This window comes from Colias philodice, chromosome 10, assembly GCF_061535455.1.
Source record: "Colias philodice isolate Cphi_HAF_F1 chromosome 10, ilColPhil1 Martin Lab GWU primary, whole genome shotgun sequence".
NCBI classification, from domain to species: Eukaryota; Metazoa; Arthropoda; class Insecta; order Lepidoptera; family Pieridae; genus Colias; species Colias philodice.
In genome coordinates, this window is record NC_143095.1 from 7,940,583 (window position 1) to 7,957,511 (window position 16,929).

The window sequence follows — 16,929 nt, forward strand, 5'->3', positions numbered from 1 at the left end:
ATTGAGGACAAACATTGTGACACGAGATTTATATATATTAAAGATTTGTTATAAAAATTCTTCGAAACGGCACATTATTTTTATAGGTCTAAAAATGTATGTCTTAGACTAGATAGCTTAGAGGTGAGCAAGATGTTACTTAAATTTAATGTAACATTTATTGAGTCATCAATTTATAGAGTACTTTTAAAACTGTTTTAGGTAAAATTACTTCTTTTATTGAAGCGAATACGTTTAATATAACATACTAAAACTTTAATCCGATGCTACGCGAGGCTTTCAAGTAGATAAATGTAGCTGAAAATTATATGCAACGAAACCATTTTAAAATAAAATGTGTAATATTTCAAAAATTGCGGAATATTATTAAAAATAAAATATTTTAACTTTGCATTTACTATCAAAAGAGCGTACTACGTATAAAATAGACCAAGCCAGGTTATAAGCAGGTTCTTTGACAGCATAATTGATGTAAAAAGCTTAACAATGAAGCCTTCCACAGATAATAGCATACTTGTTTAATGGAAATACGGACATACGTATAGCAGTTTGCTACGGCTTCTTCCGGGTTCAACAATTCATAAATAAATATTAAATACTATCAAAAACTCTTTAATTACTCATTATCGTCCCCAACTTTTAAAAATCTAATCTACTAATAAATTAATATAAATAAATAAAAATCCAATTGTTTCTCGCACAATATAAGAGTGCACATAGTAGAGAAATTATTAAAGTTCTTATTTAAAAGAAACAAAAAGCTGCGTCTCAGCTATTGCTGTCAAAACTCATACGTATCATACAGCGCTGTTTTTCAGCCGCCCCATTTAATAAGGTATACTTAATTTTAAATAAAAAAATTTTAAAGCATATATGTAATATAATTATGTAACACAACTTTTATTAATATTGATATGATAGTTTTGTGACATGTAATATTCAAATATGTAAGTGAAATAGTATTCATGTCTGTCGTTGTAAAACGCTGACTAAGATTATAACCTTTGTCAGTGTGAATATTTTAATACTTGGTACCTTTCGTACCGGATCGTATCAGGCACGGTAGTAATAAAGACAAAAAGCTTAAATTTTAATGAATTGTGAATAATTAACCTTGCTTGGAACAGATTAGAGGCTTGTAACAAATTAAAACCATTAAAACCCTTCGGTTATGATACTTATTTTCTTTGTGTAAAGTATATACATTTTTATTTTATTACATTATATTGTAAAACTTAAATATGTATTATTCAGCGCATTTACACGACGAATAAACTTCATTTATATATTTCATGTTTCTAACTTATGAACAGTCCCGTAATATTCATAAAATCTAGTAAAGTACAGAATATTTTGTAAGTTTGTATAAAAAGAACCAAAAACGTATGCACTAATTTAATATTAACAAGATTTTATTAAGAAGTAGCAAGATGGAAGTACCTAATATGCACAGTAATGAAAACATAAATATTAAAGAGATGAAAACTACTTCAAAGCCTTTGAAAAAATTCTGTTTACCTGCTCTAAGTATTAAAGAGTTCATTACGTACGTTCGTAGTATCTCTTTTGTTTGAGACTCGCGGAAAACTGAATACTACGTGTTTTATATTTGCTTTAACCAAATAATTCATGTATTTCAACCGTTTGTTTTAAAACATTTTCATGTGCATGCCGTGCATAGACGAGTGACATTTTTTAAATATTAGAATTATGGGAGTAGAAAAATTGAAGTGTGTTAGAATATTATGTTTTAACTATGTGTTTTTAGGGTAAGTAAACTTTTTGCATAGTAGGTACCAACTTTTTCTAATCAAACCAGTAATCCATACTAATATTATAAATGCGAAAGTAACTCTGTCTGTCTGTCTGTTACTCAATCACGCCTTAACTTCTGAACCAATTTGCATGAAATTTGGTATGGAGATATTTTGATACCCGAGAAAGGACATAGGCTACCTTTTATTGCGAAATATGTACCACGGGCGAAGCCGGGGCGGACCTCTAGTTTCTAATAAAACGTACGTTTAACTAACGGTAAGTTATAATTATTATCATAATAGTGTATTAATTTTTATACGATGTGGTACAATTTAAATTGTATTTTTAAACAAAACACAAAAAGAGGTTTGTTAAGTTACCAATTTCAAGCATGTTAGTTTTATCGTAAAATTTTGCGCATATTTGGTACTGCACTGCATTTCGAGTTACATGCATGGTTGCATTTTCGGTCCTTTTGTTTAAATTTACATTCCAAGTGTATTATAAGCTTTTTTAGCTTTTTGTAGTTATGCCTTTTGAATCGTATTATTCGTAGTATCTGTTCGTTCTAAAAAATATCGAGTTGAATCAATAAAAAATCTAAAATTTTACATCTTATGTAGAGATCTCATGTTACTGATGTATAAAATAACTTTTTAATGTCATTAAAACTTTATAAAACCGAAACTTAATGGTTCAGAATTGTCTGATGTTATAGAAACCGCAATCGTTAAAGCCTTGACCTCTGGGAGCGTCTCTGTTGCAAGCCGACTCATTGAAAGCTTACAAGGCCATACCTTGGCCATATATCTTTCAGCCTTTGAACAATATTTACATCCAAAAATATCAAACCTATATTTAAAACAGACGTTAGACCAGTAGAGAACAATACATGTGAGGAGACATAGAGATTCAAATTAATGTCTTATTTACCTCTATCCTTATATAATACTAAAGGTCCGCCCCGGCTTCGCCCGTGGTACCTACATGTTTAAACTATCCTATCTCTCAAGTTGGATTGAACTGCATAATATGGTGTGCGAATTTTATTATAATCGGTTAAGTGGTTTAGGAGTCCATTGAGGACAAACATTGTGACACGAGATTTATATATAATATATATATTATGATATCCACATAGTATATCAAATGTGAATCCAAATGGAAATTTTAGCTTCAAGCCTGATAGATATTTTTCAAGCAAAGTCCCCATTTCTTATTCAAAACTAAACTTCAACTCAAACATTTTTTGATCCCAAAAACTTTTTAATTCAGCCTTCCCAGAACTTACATAAAATTTATTTTGGATGTTTTTCTTCTGAATAATTTAACGACTGTTAAAGCTGTGATGGACCCATTATTTCTTAATTACGTGTTTAATAGTTGAAGTATCTATTTTGGCGCTAAAAAGGCAGTTCTGTCGGAAGTTATAACTAGGCGGATATTACGTTATCTTGAGGCGGAAGCTACACCGACCCCCTGTACGATAAGGGTAGGTTGTCTTTGATGATATATATCAATACCTACCTACATGTGGTGAATATCAATAAGTTAACATAAATCTGAAACTTTGTGTGAACCAATTGTTAACAAAATTTGGCCGTAATTTGGGATGACGTCATGGATACTTTATAATTGTTGTTTATACGCAAGTAGGTTCTATCATCTATGTAAAGCAGGAAAATTTTCATTATGAATTATCCTTTAATTGATGATAGTAAGGATTAGACTAACACTTAAATAACTAACTTAAATATTTAGAGTTTACTTATACATTTAGAACGCACATTTTTAAATAAATGTAAGGTTTAAGTATTAAAACAGAAACATTTTCTATAAACAACTAAAGAATTAAAATAGACAATGAAAAAACAGCGCAATGTTCATTATACGAATACTTCGAACGCGACCCACTTCCATTTAATATAGAACCCAGGAATTTGACTCTCCCTAGTACAGTCAAAAGGTGAGAATCCCATTACAATATTGAATAAATTCCATAACGTCGTCATCTTATCAATATAACCTTCGTGACCCGGCTCATTCCACGCGAATAAATGGTGCAGACAGCGTATACCTAGTATTGATTACAGCGGTTTATTTGTGATCTAGGACTTTCCCAGTGGAAAGGCCTGTCGCCAGAATCGATAGTGGACTGGGCTACCTAGAAACTGTTCAATTGTTTCATGAACCGGGTTGTACTTTGAAGTTATAATAATTTTATTGTGAATATTAATTAAATTGTCGAAGTTTAGTGGCTAAATTTTAAGTTAACATTTAAGCAATATTTTCCATAGTATTTTGTAACTTGTCGAATATGTCTGATTCAGAAAGATCAAAGTCAATTCAATCAACTTATCATGAAGTAGCAATCAAGTAGTATCTTCCAAATGGTAGCAATCAACAGATTTTCTTATCAAATAATTGAAGATAAAAAGGGAATAGGAAAGCTTAGAAAGATAATTCTGGGTCATTACTTGCGCAAGGATATACGCATTGCATCGGATCTAGCCAAGTTTTAACAAGGACGTTGAAAATTGAAATCTATCGTGCTATGACGTATTACTTAACTTTATGTTATATTATATTTGAAATGAAAATAAATCTGTGTTTGGGTAATGCGTATATTAATAAAAACGGTTACCTTAGATTACAAAATAAAAGGCGGTTTACAAAGAATTGATTGCTGGTAATTTACCTGGTACATAGATGGATAATAATTGGTCGTCGATAGATGAACTTCCCGAATTGATTCATTAAATAGCACGATTCCATAATAGAAAACTGTATTATAATAAAGACATTTTAAAAAATATCTGTCTTGTAAATATATATAAACAATATATTTAAAGGTAAACGCAACACATAGGTAAGTCAATTGGCTTTTGTTCTCCGGTGTTTATAAATAAATGTGACATTTACACAAGAGACTTCGGTTCAGAATGTGCTTGTGTTAACATAAAAAGACAATGATGAGCGGCACTTGAGATTTTCCGCGACAAAAGATAATTACTCTCTCGGTCGAGATAACTTTAGCTTTAGAAAGGTTCGCTAATTTCAGCGAAACTTGACTCCAAGCGTCATGAATAACAATCGAAAAGATTGGGTCTTCACTTTGGATCTTCATTTAGTCAAGTTGACAGCTTTCTCGGATCTGCCTCTTCCGATTTTTATGACTCGACGCTTCTGAGGGTGTTTAGGTACATTTTCATGTGTTTTATACAACGTGAATAACTACAATACGTACAGCATTACTTAAGTTCTTAGACGTGAGGTTTATTTGAAAGCGTATGAGAAAGATTGATTGCCCAATTTTCTCGACCTTTTTCTTTGCAGACTAAATGGAAAAAATCCTGATTAGATCGATAAGGTTTTTATGAACAACATGTTTTACTTTATTTATGATAAATCAATACCTAATATTCCTCGCTTGTTATGAAATAAATCACCAACTGACGAAAATGTTTGAGATTTTTTTGGCATCTAATTACCAATACAGAAGGGAGGGAGAAATTGCTATTGATGCCTTCATTTTTATGACGAGGGTACTCGCTGAGCGTAAATATTGCGCTTCTGGAATATAAATGATGATTGCTTACTAATTTATAATAATTGCTAGAGTTTTGTATCTATGACTATATCAATATCTATCTATTTTTATGTCTATTTATTTGGTCTAAGTATTATAAATCATTACAAATTATATTTTGTAAAATGTAAGTTTTCCCAGTACTATGTAATGTTTAAATAATTGCTGGAGTGTTACATTTAAAAAGGTCACAGAAGGTTATAAGTACAAAAAATATGCCATAAGCTAATTGTAACGCAGTGTTATTAGTCCAGAAAACTTTAATACCCGTAATTCTACGAACAGTTCCAGGCAAACTTATAATGACCGGGAATGAGTAATAGTATTATGTTAATACTTTTACCACGAGCACAGACCTACTTCAAGTTTGTTTTCCAAAGAGAAGCCAAACAAAGTTGCACAAGAATTGAAGCAAGAATAACAATGAATGTGGATATCTTGAAAACGAGCTCACAAAATGTATGTATAGCCATAGAGAGCGTGCATTTTATGTGAAAACTAAATGGATATTAGGTCACCCGGTCAATTACACGTACGATGCAGGCCTTTGTAATGCAAAGCTGGATCAAACGTTTGTAACATTGCTCAAACATTTGTCCATACGTCACAACTTTACGTTTTTAATGGTGGAAGCTCACGCTTAAGCTAGTCGGGAAGGCGCCGCGCACTGCGGTATCCTGACCACGCATGCGTGACTGGAACAGACTAAATGCAACTTTGAGACTATGCAATAAGATATGGTTTTGTTTTGACGTTTTGCAAAAATGTCGCTGAAAGTAATTTACTCTGAAGAGTCCGGGTAAACTCACTGAATGCAGCGTTCGGTAAACTCTTGAAGTTGTTCTTGAATATAAACCAAAGTAGAATAGAAAGGAGTTATTAAAGTGTTTTATTTTGTAGTGATTTCAACAGTAATGTGTTTTTAATTATACATCGTACAATTGAAATATCGTGTGGATGATATACAACTATCTGATTTTACACCTATTTTACCAAACATCCTTGAAAATACTCCATAACCCTTAATGATCGAAACGATAAAATGCTTTTAAGTTAAACATGAACTTCTGTATGAATCATAACTTTAGTAAGTCTATAATAATAGTTGCTGACTAAAGTTGATGTCATCATAAGAAACTAGTCAACAAATTATGTTAATTTTATTCAAGAAAGTTATGCAAAAAGTTGTAATTGCTTTTTAATTTAAAAATAGTTATCATTCATTAAGTATTAAATTCACTGAATTAAAACTTTGTTTTAACATAATAAAGATTGTTTTATTTTGAAACAACAAAAAACTCCCGCTGAAACAACTTCTTACAAAATTTGAAAGATTTATAAAAAAAAAGACGTGTGGCACTCGGGGACTGCCTTTTTTTTTTTGTGTGGTGTCTCTCAATGTTAGCCAGAAGGGCTTCTACATTTTAACGCGGACGCGGGGGTGAACTGAAGGTTCACCCTGGTTCGGGGACTGCCGCGGTAAAGCTATTGCATAGCATGCCTACAAGCCACACCTCCGTGTCCGTCGGAGTGGGGAGCGTGAGGTTTTTTCGTTACGGAATTTCTCGATTCGGTCCCCGCGCTCAAGGCCCGCGATAGAAGCTATGCAATAGCTTAATAATATTACAACTGAAGTCTCGTAATACTCTTTGCTATTGATCTTTTAAAAGGTGTGCAATTGCATTATATTATGCACTACATTGTGATTTTAAAATGTATATAGAGCATTTTAAACGATTCACAAAATAGTTATCTCCTTCCTTGCTATTCAGCGTCTTTCAAGGCCTTTATTTCATCCACAATACATCGCCCATACAGTAATTACTGAGTTTCAAGATTTTAATTTCAACCACATTCTTTGTTTGGATTTTAAACTTTCCAAATATGTTCTGCGTTTTAAATAAGCGGTATTGTTATAACTACAATACGCAATGATTAAACTGCTGGGATTTTAAGAGCGTGACTCACGCACGCCATTAATTTTAATAATAATTTGGGGTATAATAATTTTCAACTAGCTTGGTTCGCCGCTAATTAAAGCCTGCACTAAACAATGCATGATTCAAACAGCGGTTGGTGAAATTTTAATAGTGTAGCCCGTTTCGATTATGAACGCATTCAAATGTTTCCGTGTTTGCGTAGTTTGTATTGGCCCTAAGGTCTTCTTAGCAGCATGATTGATGAGGCAATTTACTGAGTTTTTTTGTAAATCAGCAGAAAATAATGATATTAAAAAACACTTAGTTGCCGTATTCGTAACATGATTACGGCTTTTGACAGGTATTTTTCTGCTTTTCGCCGGTGACGAGGTAAATTACCCAAACATTTTTAGCTACCTAATTATTTCGTACACAAATAAACTAATGCAGTAGGGTTTCTAATTGCGGGCTTACATCTACATTTCTTTAACGATATTCAAGGTTTGGTAAATTATAATAATAGCTGTAATAATATTACTGGGCATAATTATATAATTAAGGGATATTTATTACTTTTTCCTTCATTATAATTAGTAAGTTAGTAGTTAATATTAAATAATTAGTAGTTAATATTAATATCATTAATCAAGATCATAATAGAATGACGAGGACCTTCTTGAATTACAATTTAAAGTTTCTATCGAATATTGCAAATAGTTGGAAGGTTCTCGAAGGATGCCACGTGACTTAATTTGCGGTTGCTTCATAAACTTAGCCCTTTCCAACCTTGCTATAAAATATTACTTCTCTTATTTAATAGAAAAAATAATATACAGTCACATTCTAAGCGCCGACTGATGAAATTATTCTTTTATTATTGAAAAAATTTATTAGAAAGAGCAAAATTTATTTCAAGATTAGAATTTGTTTAACTTCAGACGTCTGCAGCGTACCAAGAAAAGTTTAAGTTTTGTTGACCAAGATTTCTGATTTATTTTGTTTGATTTATTAGAGGGTAAAAGGTTTATAACACAGTTCTTTCAGTAACTCTACGGTTTTCTGCCGAAATACAATAACTTCGATTTTTCAAAATTTTTGTAGAGAAACTTCTCTAGGCGCGATGAGAGTAAAATTTCAGGGTCGTGTTATAGCAACTTCGTCACGTCATGGAGTAAGTAAAGTAAGGCGACGATTTTATTATCTTTGAAGCTTGCCAAAGAAGTTTCACTTCTGTCATGTGTCTGCTCGGCAAAGACACTTTTTTTTGTTAAGAAGTTTTGATTGTGAAAAATTAACAAGCAGAATAGATGGAAAGAGTTTAATAATATTTGAAACAAAGTTTGTAAAGAGATGCCTCTGGATTTGGACATTAACAAACTATCTAGTATTAGTTTTATTACTATAAATGTACTGTCTGCTTTAACTACAAGGCCATCAAATGAAATGAAAATGAATCAGTATAGGTACTTTAGTAATTTCTACGTTACAAAAGATTGATGTATTAGATTGATTGTATGAGCATAACTTGTAATAAATAAAGAAAAACGAAAAACGAAAAACTTTATCTAGAATACACTCTACACAGCCAATAAATAAAAATATTTGTATAGGTTAATATTATTTTTAATATTACGTTATGATAACATGCCTATTATGTTAAAATATATACAGTGCTATGTACAATATATATGTATTATTTGTGAATTGTAGAATATTACATTTTAACAACGTAATAAAGCATTGGAAAAATGTTTCATACTTTTTAAGCTCGTAGCATTCTAAAAATTACGAGAATATTTGAAAAAACTTAGTTAATAATTTACATTATTTTCAAGATCTCTATTAGCATTGACGAAGCTCGCCGACTACAACAGTAAATGTTAAGTAACTTATTATCTACGAATCTATTCATTATATTCTCATATTTTTACTCTTTACAGTCTTTGAAATAAAACTGTAATAATTTTTTTTCGTAATCAATATTTTATACTGTGTTTTGCATACAATAGTAAAAATAATTATCATTTCATTATTATAATATTATACCTTTTTTCACGCATTTACTATATTATCTAGTAGGAAGGGTGTACCTGCAATATTGTAGAGTTTGGTTTTGAATTTGTACGGATTTCATAACGCAAGTGGGAATATTCCACACTCGTATTATCTACAAGTGCCCATTTCATGCATTGTATTAATAGAAATAATATAGATATATACCTAGCAAAAGTGCTTGCTTTTCGAGGCGATAACAGCAACAACAATATTCTGCATGCGGGACAATCCCACATCCGGGATGAATATGATATTTAAAACATCCATACTAATAATTATCATTACAATATAATTTTAATAATATATGTTTTATATTGAAATTTATTTTATTTATTTATAGTGAAATTTATGAAAATACTTTGGTGTCATGGTGTGTCGCGGGAACTGTTCAACACGCGAAAATATAATTATTATCATTTATTTTTCTTAAATTTACTTTTCTACCCAATTATATTTACGTATATTTTCTAAGAACCTTTCGTACCACAAAGACTACATAAAGAAAAATTATTGTGATAAAGATGGACTTAATTCGCCAAATTTAATTCTGTGAATTAGTCGAAGCGCTCTCAAGGTTCGCGCTTAGCTACCCATTTGTTGATTAACTTATTACTTTTAGTTTTAGTCGAGGCGTCGTATGCGCGTGCGATGCGATGCCTATGCTGCGTTCGCCTACGCCCGAGACCGCTCGCGGTAAAAACAATTCCACAGTGCCTAACAGTGATATACAATGTAGTCAATGCTGCGTAGTAATAAATGAACTATTGTCCTTTATATCTAATAAAGTAGACACCCTTCCGGAGACCGCAATTATTCAAATTTGTACCAGTGCATATGGATATGAGGAAATCGAAGCTGCAAGAACAATCGTTTATAAGTTGCTTACACCGTCGAAGAAATTAATGAGGCGAAAGGAAGGCTCGGAACAAAAAAGTTTGCAAGAAATTATCAAACTAATTAAGGAGACCGAACCTGAGTCCTTGCCATGTTTTGTTGCAAAAAACTTAAATAAACTCCCACCTGTGACGTTCGACCATATTGATGTGACGACTTTCTTAAAAGAAATGACTTTATTAAAAAATGACGTAGCCAATATGAAGGCCAAAACTACTTGTTTGAAAGAATCATCTAAACAGAACGCAGATATTGAATATTTGAGACAAGATATTGTGGAAGTTAAACGTATGATTTCTTGTTTACAAGAAATTCATCAAACGTCTCAATCATTAGTCATCGAACGCAATGTGCAAAACAAAGAAGCGACCGCGAATGCATTAGCGATCTCCGTCACTCCCGTATCGCGGCCGAAGCAGGCGCCTCCTCTCGCACCGGTGTCAACAGCTGCGCCCGCGCTCTCTTCTCCACGCATGCAGACCGCCGCTACAACGATCCCCCTCCCGCCTGTGGAACTTGCGCCCATTCAATATCTTGTAGCAAGCGATAACAACAATGTAAAAGAATTAAATCAAATGCGACGCTTTGAATGTAACGAAAACAATGTTATGTCATTAAATGTGTATCCACATCTTAGTCAAACTGCAAAGCCGTCTTATAGTGAGGTAACAAAATCGAATGATGGTTTTACGATAGTTTCAAGTAAAAAGCGTAATAAAAATAAGTTTTATAATCGTAATGGTACCGCAGAGTTATCTAGTAAGTTGCGCGTTGCGGAATTAACCTCTGCTGTCTATGTGTCACGAGCTAGTAAAACAACTACAGCTCGTGACATAATGGAATATATAAATGACATGGGCGAGGAGTGTTTAAATGTTGAATTATTGCCCCAAAAACAGGAAACACAATTTGTTTCTTTTAAAATAGTAATTAATAAAAGTAAATTAGACCGCCTGCTTAGTGCCGATTTTTGGCCTAAGGGAATTAAATTTAGACGTTTTCGCGATTTTGTGCCAAGGAACAATACAAGTAGTTCTAAAAATATTAATAATGGACGATAAATCATTTACTTATTGTATAACTTCTTATAACTGTAAATCAGTTAAACGATCGATTAATTATATTCGTGATTTAATTAAGTATACCGATATACTCATTTTACAGGAGACATGGCTTTTGCCACATGATTTGAATTATATAAATGAAATAAATAGTGAGTACAGTGGCGTGGCCAAGTCGTCCGTGGACACGTCCACGGGAATATTGAGGGGCAGGCCCTATGGTGGGTTGGCCATATTTGTGGAATAAAAATAAATTCCCTTTTGTAACTCCTATTCAGTGTGCTAATAATCGTCTTGCGGCTGTTCGAATACTAATAGGGAGTAAGTTAATGTTATTAATTAATGTATATAATATGCCAGTTGATAATAAGGACAACATGACGGAGTTCATTGATTGCTTGGCCGAAATAAGTGCTATTATTGACGAGTCGGACACTCAATGTGTTTATATTATGGGAGACTTTAATGCCCATCCTTCCGCCGAGTTTGGCCAGGAGTTAATTAAATTTTGTAAGGATATGTTGTGGGAATGTGCAGATTTAAATATACTCGGCATAGATTCTAGTCATTTTACATATATTAGCGAAGCACATGGCTGTCAGAGATGGTTGGACCATTGTTTGACGACAAAAGCCGCATGGCAAACAATAGCGAAGGTAAATATTCACTACGACGTTGGGTGGTCGGATCACTATCCATTAAGTATTACATGTCGAATATCTGACGAGATTATACCAACAATCATCTCTGACAGTAATGTGAATAGACTGAATAGCTTTAATAGAATTAAGTGGGGTGTAAGAACGGAGGAACAGATTAGGAGTTTTCAAAAGTATTGCTGTGATAAATTGGACAGTTTCTGTGATATTTTTATTTGTAAATGTAGTAGTATGCACCAATGTAAACATCTTGATGAGCATCATTGATATATTAATAGATTATACGATCATATTGTGAATATTTTACAAAAAGCTGCTATTTTTAGTGGAAGCGTAGTAAACAAAACGAAAAATAGGAAACATGTAGTAGGCTGGAATTTCCATGTTAGAGAGAGCCACCAGGTAGCTAGATATTGCTTTAAGGAGTGGATGGAATCGGGCAAACCTATATATGGACCTTTATATGATAATATGAGAAAGAGCCGTATAATATTTAAAAAAAAAATTCAGTGGTGTCAGAAAAATGAAGATCGTATTAAGATGAATATATTAGCTACATGCAGTAAAAACAAAAACTTCGTAAAATTTTGGCAAACTACAAAAAAGCTTAATGGTAGAGAGAGTAGATCGGTTTCTGTAGATGATGTGCAAATGTCAGATCAGATTGCAGAGATATTTGCTAATAAATTCAAAACTAAGCCTCTCCCTGTAAAGAGTGTGCCCGGTGTTGAGACCGTCAATCACAACGAGCCAGTAACTATATATAAGGAATCATGCATAAAATTTACTCATAAAGATGTTAAAAAAGCCATAAAAAGCATACAAAGGGGAAAATCACCCGGCTATGATGGTCTCAGCATTGAGCATATAATTTGGGGAAGTGAGAAGTTGGTCGAACATTTGTGCAACCTATACAACAAGTGCATAAAATATTCTTATTTGCCCAAAAATTTGATAAGAACAATAGTTGTGCCTATTGCTAAAAATAAAAGCGGTAATCTAGGCGATTCGTCTAACTATAGGCCTATATCTTTAGGAACTATATTAAGTAAAGTGCTGGAGCGTCTTATTCATCCTGAAATACAGAGATCATTAAATATTAATGAAGCACAGTTTGGTTTTCGTCCTGGACTATCAACGGACGCAGCTATTTTTAGCCTAAAGAGTACCATAAATTACTACAAGCAACACAAAACATCGGTGTATGCTTGCTTTTTAGATCTTAGTAAAGCTTTTGATCTGGTAAATTATGGTATTCTTTGGGATAAACTGGAAGCAACAGGAGTTTCTTACAGTGTAGCGCGTCTGTTGAGATTCTGGTACGGAAATCAAACAAATTATGTCAGATGGGGCGACTCCATGTCTAGCGGGTATAGGTTAGAATGTGGAGTACGTCAAGGAGGGCTAACCTCTCCGGACCTGTTCAATCTTTATATAGATGGATTGATTGGCGAGCTCAGGGGAACCAGGGTTGGATGTCATCTTGGCGACGTGTGCGTAAACAATTTAAGTTATGCCGACGACATGGTTCTGCTGAGCCCTTCAATTAAGGGTCTGAGAAAATTACTCTCAATTTGTGAGAATTATGCTAATTCTCACGGCTTGAAGTATAACGCTTTAAAGACCGAATTGATGGTATTTAGATATGGACAGGGACCGGAGAGAATACCTGGGTTATTTTTGAATGGTTCTCCTGTTAAAATCGTGGAACAATTTAAATATTTGGGTCACATTTTGACGGGGGATCTAAAAGACGATTCAGACATTGAAAGAGAGCGCAGGGCCCTTGCAGTCCGGAGCAACATGCTGGCGCGAAGATTTGCCAGGTGCACTACTGACGTTAAAAAATTGTTATTTAAAACATATTCCATGTGCATGTATACGTGTCAATTGTGGTGTAACTTCACAAATAAAGCGATTTCTTCATTGAGAGTGCAGTATAATAACGCATACAGACTCTTTATGAAACTGCCCAGGTTCTGTAGTGCATCTGGCATGTTTTTGGAGACGAGGGTCCCGGATTTCATGGCCATAATGAGATCTCGTATTGCAAATTTTTGGGAGAGAATGAGACGCTCCAGTAATAGTATTCTGGTGGCTGTCTCTAACTTTTATGACAATCCTTTACTTCTGTACTGGTGCAAAGTTCACTCATCATATTATGCTAGGGATAAACCTATAAAGCCGGGAAAAAACTATAAATGATGCTCTAATTGTCTTTAATTTTTTTGTATTTTATTTTGATTGTAATTTGTAACTTGCATATGGGAAGGGACATTTCCTGAAATAAAACAATTTTATTTTTTATTTATTTTTTTATTTTATTAAATTTATACTCCTACACTAATAATATAAAGCTAGAGTTTGTTTCTCTGTTTGAACGTGCTCATCTCAGGAAATATGGAAACGATTTCAAAAATAATTAACCATTGATAATGTACCTGAATGATATAGACTACCTATATTATTATAATATTATGTATGAAGTGAAAGTGAAACCGAGGCAGACTGTTTGGTAAATACAAATTTTACGTAATTTTATTCCTATGTACAGGGTTGGCATGTGACGGGGGCGCAGCGGGCGGCATGCGGGCCGAGCGCTGTCGGCGGGCGACGCTCGCCGCGCTCACGGCGCTGCTGGCACTCGCGCCCTCACTGGCGGAGCAAGATGTTACCACTACCGCTACCTTCGGTAACTATGTTTTACTTTCCATAATGAAATGTACGGGTACTCGAAGTAGTCATGTCTTCTTATATATAAAAATGAATCGCAAAATGTGTTGGTAAGCGCATAACTCGAGAACGGCTGAACCGATTTCGATAATTCTTTTTTTATTATATTCCTTGAAGTACGAGGATGGTTTTTATGTAGAGGAAACGTAAATATGTACCACGGGCGAAGCCGGGGCGGACCGCTAGTCTTAAAATAAAAATAAATAATATACGGGCATTTCTCCGCAATTCGACGTCAAGCGCCTATTTTTCGTGAGAGAGGGAGGTGGGGGAAACCAGCTAAAACTGAAACCACCCGAGCTCCTCCATGACATGTCTTTTAGATGAAGATACAACAAGTTGATTCTGTCACTAGTCGACCGGTGACGCGGCATGTTCGCTTCACTCGCTCGGTCGTGGGGTGCTTCATAGTCAACTTAATGTGCTCGTTGCTTCGCCGCTAATGATTAAATTGAATAAGGGCCGATTTTTCAATGCTTGGATAAAACTTATTCGTCGAATAATGTATAAAGCTACCATTTTAAAAACGTATTCTAATTGCCCGTATTTGACAGTTTACGTGACATTTTAATATTATCGTGTAATACTTTATTGGACTGATAAGTTTTATCCAAGCATTGAAAAATCGGCCCTTAAAATAATAAGGAACTTTAAGTTTTTGACGTGACAACGTCTTATAATTCGATAGCCGGCTGCACGCACAAAAAAACATGACTCATGCGGCGTTACCTCGCTCTGAGGCGTTCCATGTAAGGCTTGAAGTGCAAGCGAGAGCGCGGAACGAGCGACAAAGAAGCACAATCGGCCGTTGTCATGTTCAACTATCGTCAATTACACCGACTTTACAGACAACCAATTTTTTTGTGTAGATAACAATTTATATCTAGATCTTTGACTGTGACCATGACAAATTGTGGTTAAATTATTCGTTCAAAAAGCGATTTCTTTACACGTAACATATTATTATATAGGTAAATAATATGTGAAGGCTAAACAAATAACTGATTTATATAACAAATAATTCAGCCTACACTGTACACACTATTATTAATAGCTTGTTGTTGCCTAAATAACTTTACTATCGATTTCGTTCAAAATTATCTGAACCTCCTTGAAAGCAGATTGTTCCAAATGTAGATCTCTATAGTACATATTTGGACATATTATGATAATTGCGCTCTACAATCTTTAAGTAAGCGTCTTGGCACATAGCCTGAATGTTTCAGATAAGCGCTTATTGCCTTGTGACATTTGGTTCTTCTTCGCTTTAATATTGTTATTCGTGTTGGCAACATACGAGGGAGCACGTTTCTACAACGGATTGCCAAGCAAATTGAAAAGTGTAAACTCATTCATTATATTCAAAAAACAATTATCGAAACACATCCTGGAAGACCACACGCTCAAACTTTGAATGCAATGAATGAGTAGGTACCTAACCTAACTTAACTAATGTAATTATAACCTACTCTAAATATTTAACTAACGAATGTTATTTTTTATACATACCTATGTTTAAAATTAAGTTTCTCATGTAAGTGACTTATTGTCTTAATGGGAATAAATGTCTTTAAACCTTTTTTTTATTTTCAGCACATGTTCCAATTTTTCACCATCGTAATATTTGCAAACATAATAATATGTTAGAGACTTTGTATTATTTTTAATACGTGTACCTTTATGTAAAAAAATAATCTTTTAATGTTTTTGGGATTATTTTAGCTTTCTGTTTTAAATGTAATTGCATTCGGTAGTCGGTCAATTTTTTCACAGTTACAGATAGGTTCAATTAAAATTTGGCAAAGCCAGCGTAGGTCGACGGGCCAAAATGAAAAACAACAGTTTGTTATTTTCTGGTCTGTGGACATTACGGTATTCTCGGGCTTAAATTTATTGGGTTTCTCTATAAAGGTGCGGTTAGTCCGAGCAATCCCTGACAAAGCCAATTTTAGCAATTTCTTTAGAAACTTTTGCAATGTGGCTCACCGAGAAAGACGTCTTTATCACTCGTCTTTTCAAATACATTTGATATTAAATTACGTAATTTCTTTATAAAATTTCACCAAGAAATAAGTCTTATAAATGTTTTTATCACTCGTATTTTGACATAAATTTATATGAAATATAGTGTTTAAAAGTTTTAAAAACATTGCAGAAACATGAAACAAAACAGTGCAGAAATATTTTAATAAAATTCTCGGATACGTTTTCTCGTTAATTGAACCCGAATGCTTGCATGTTCATTTTAATGAATTAATGCG

General features: G+C 33.6%; 1 protein-coding gene across 3 annotated transcripts in view; it reads left to right on the plus strand.

Annotated features, from left to right (window-relative positions):
* The window catches only part of jus (EB domain-containing julius seizure protein), a 46,289-nt gene that overhangs the window by 11,129 nt on the left and 18,231 nt on the right, over positions 1-16,929 (plus strand). For all 3 annotated transcript variants that reach the window (XM_089700053.1, XM_089700056.1, XM_089700054.1), the window contains exon 2: positions 14,490-14,627. In XM_089700053.1, coding sequence (XP_089556179.1) covers positions 14,522-14,627 — 106 coding nt within the window. In that variant the 5' untranslated portion in view covers positions 14,490-14,521. The remainder of the gene's footprint in view (positions 1-14,489; positions 14,628-16,929) is intronic.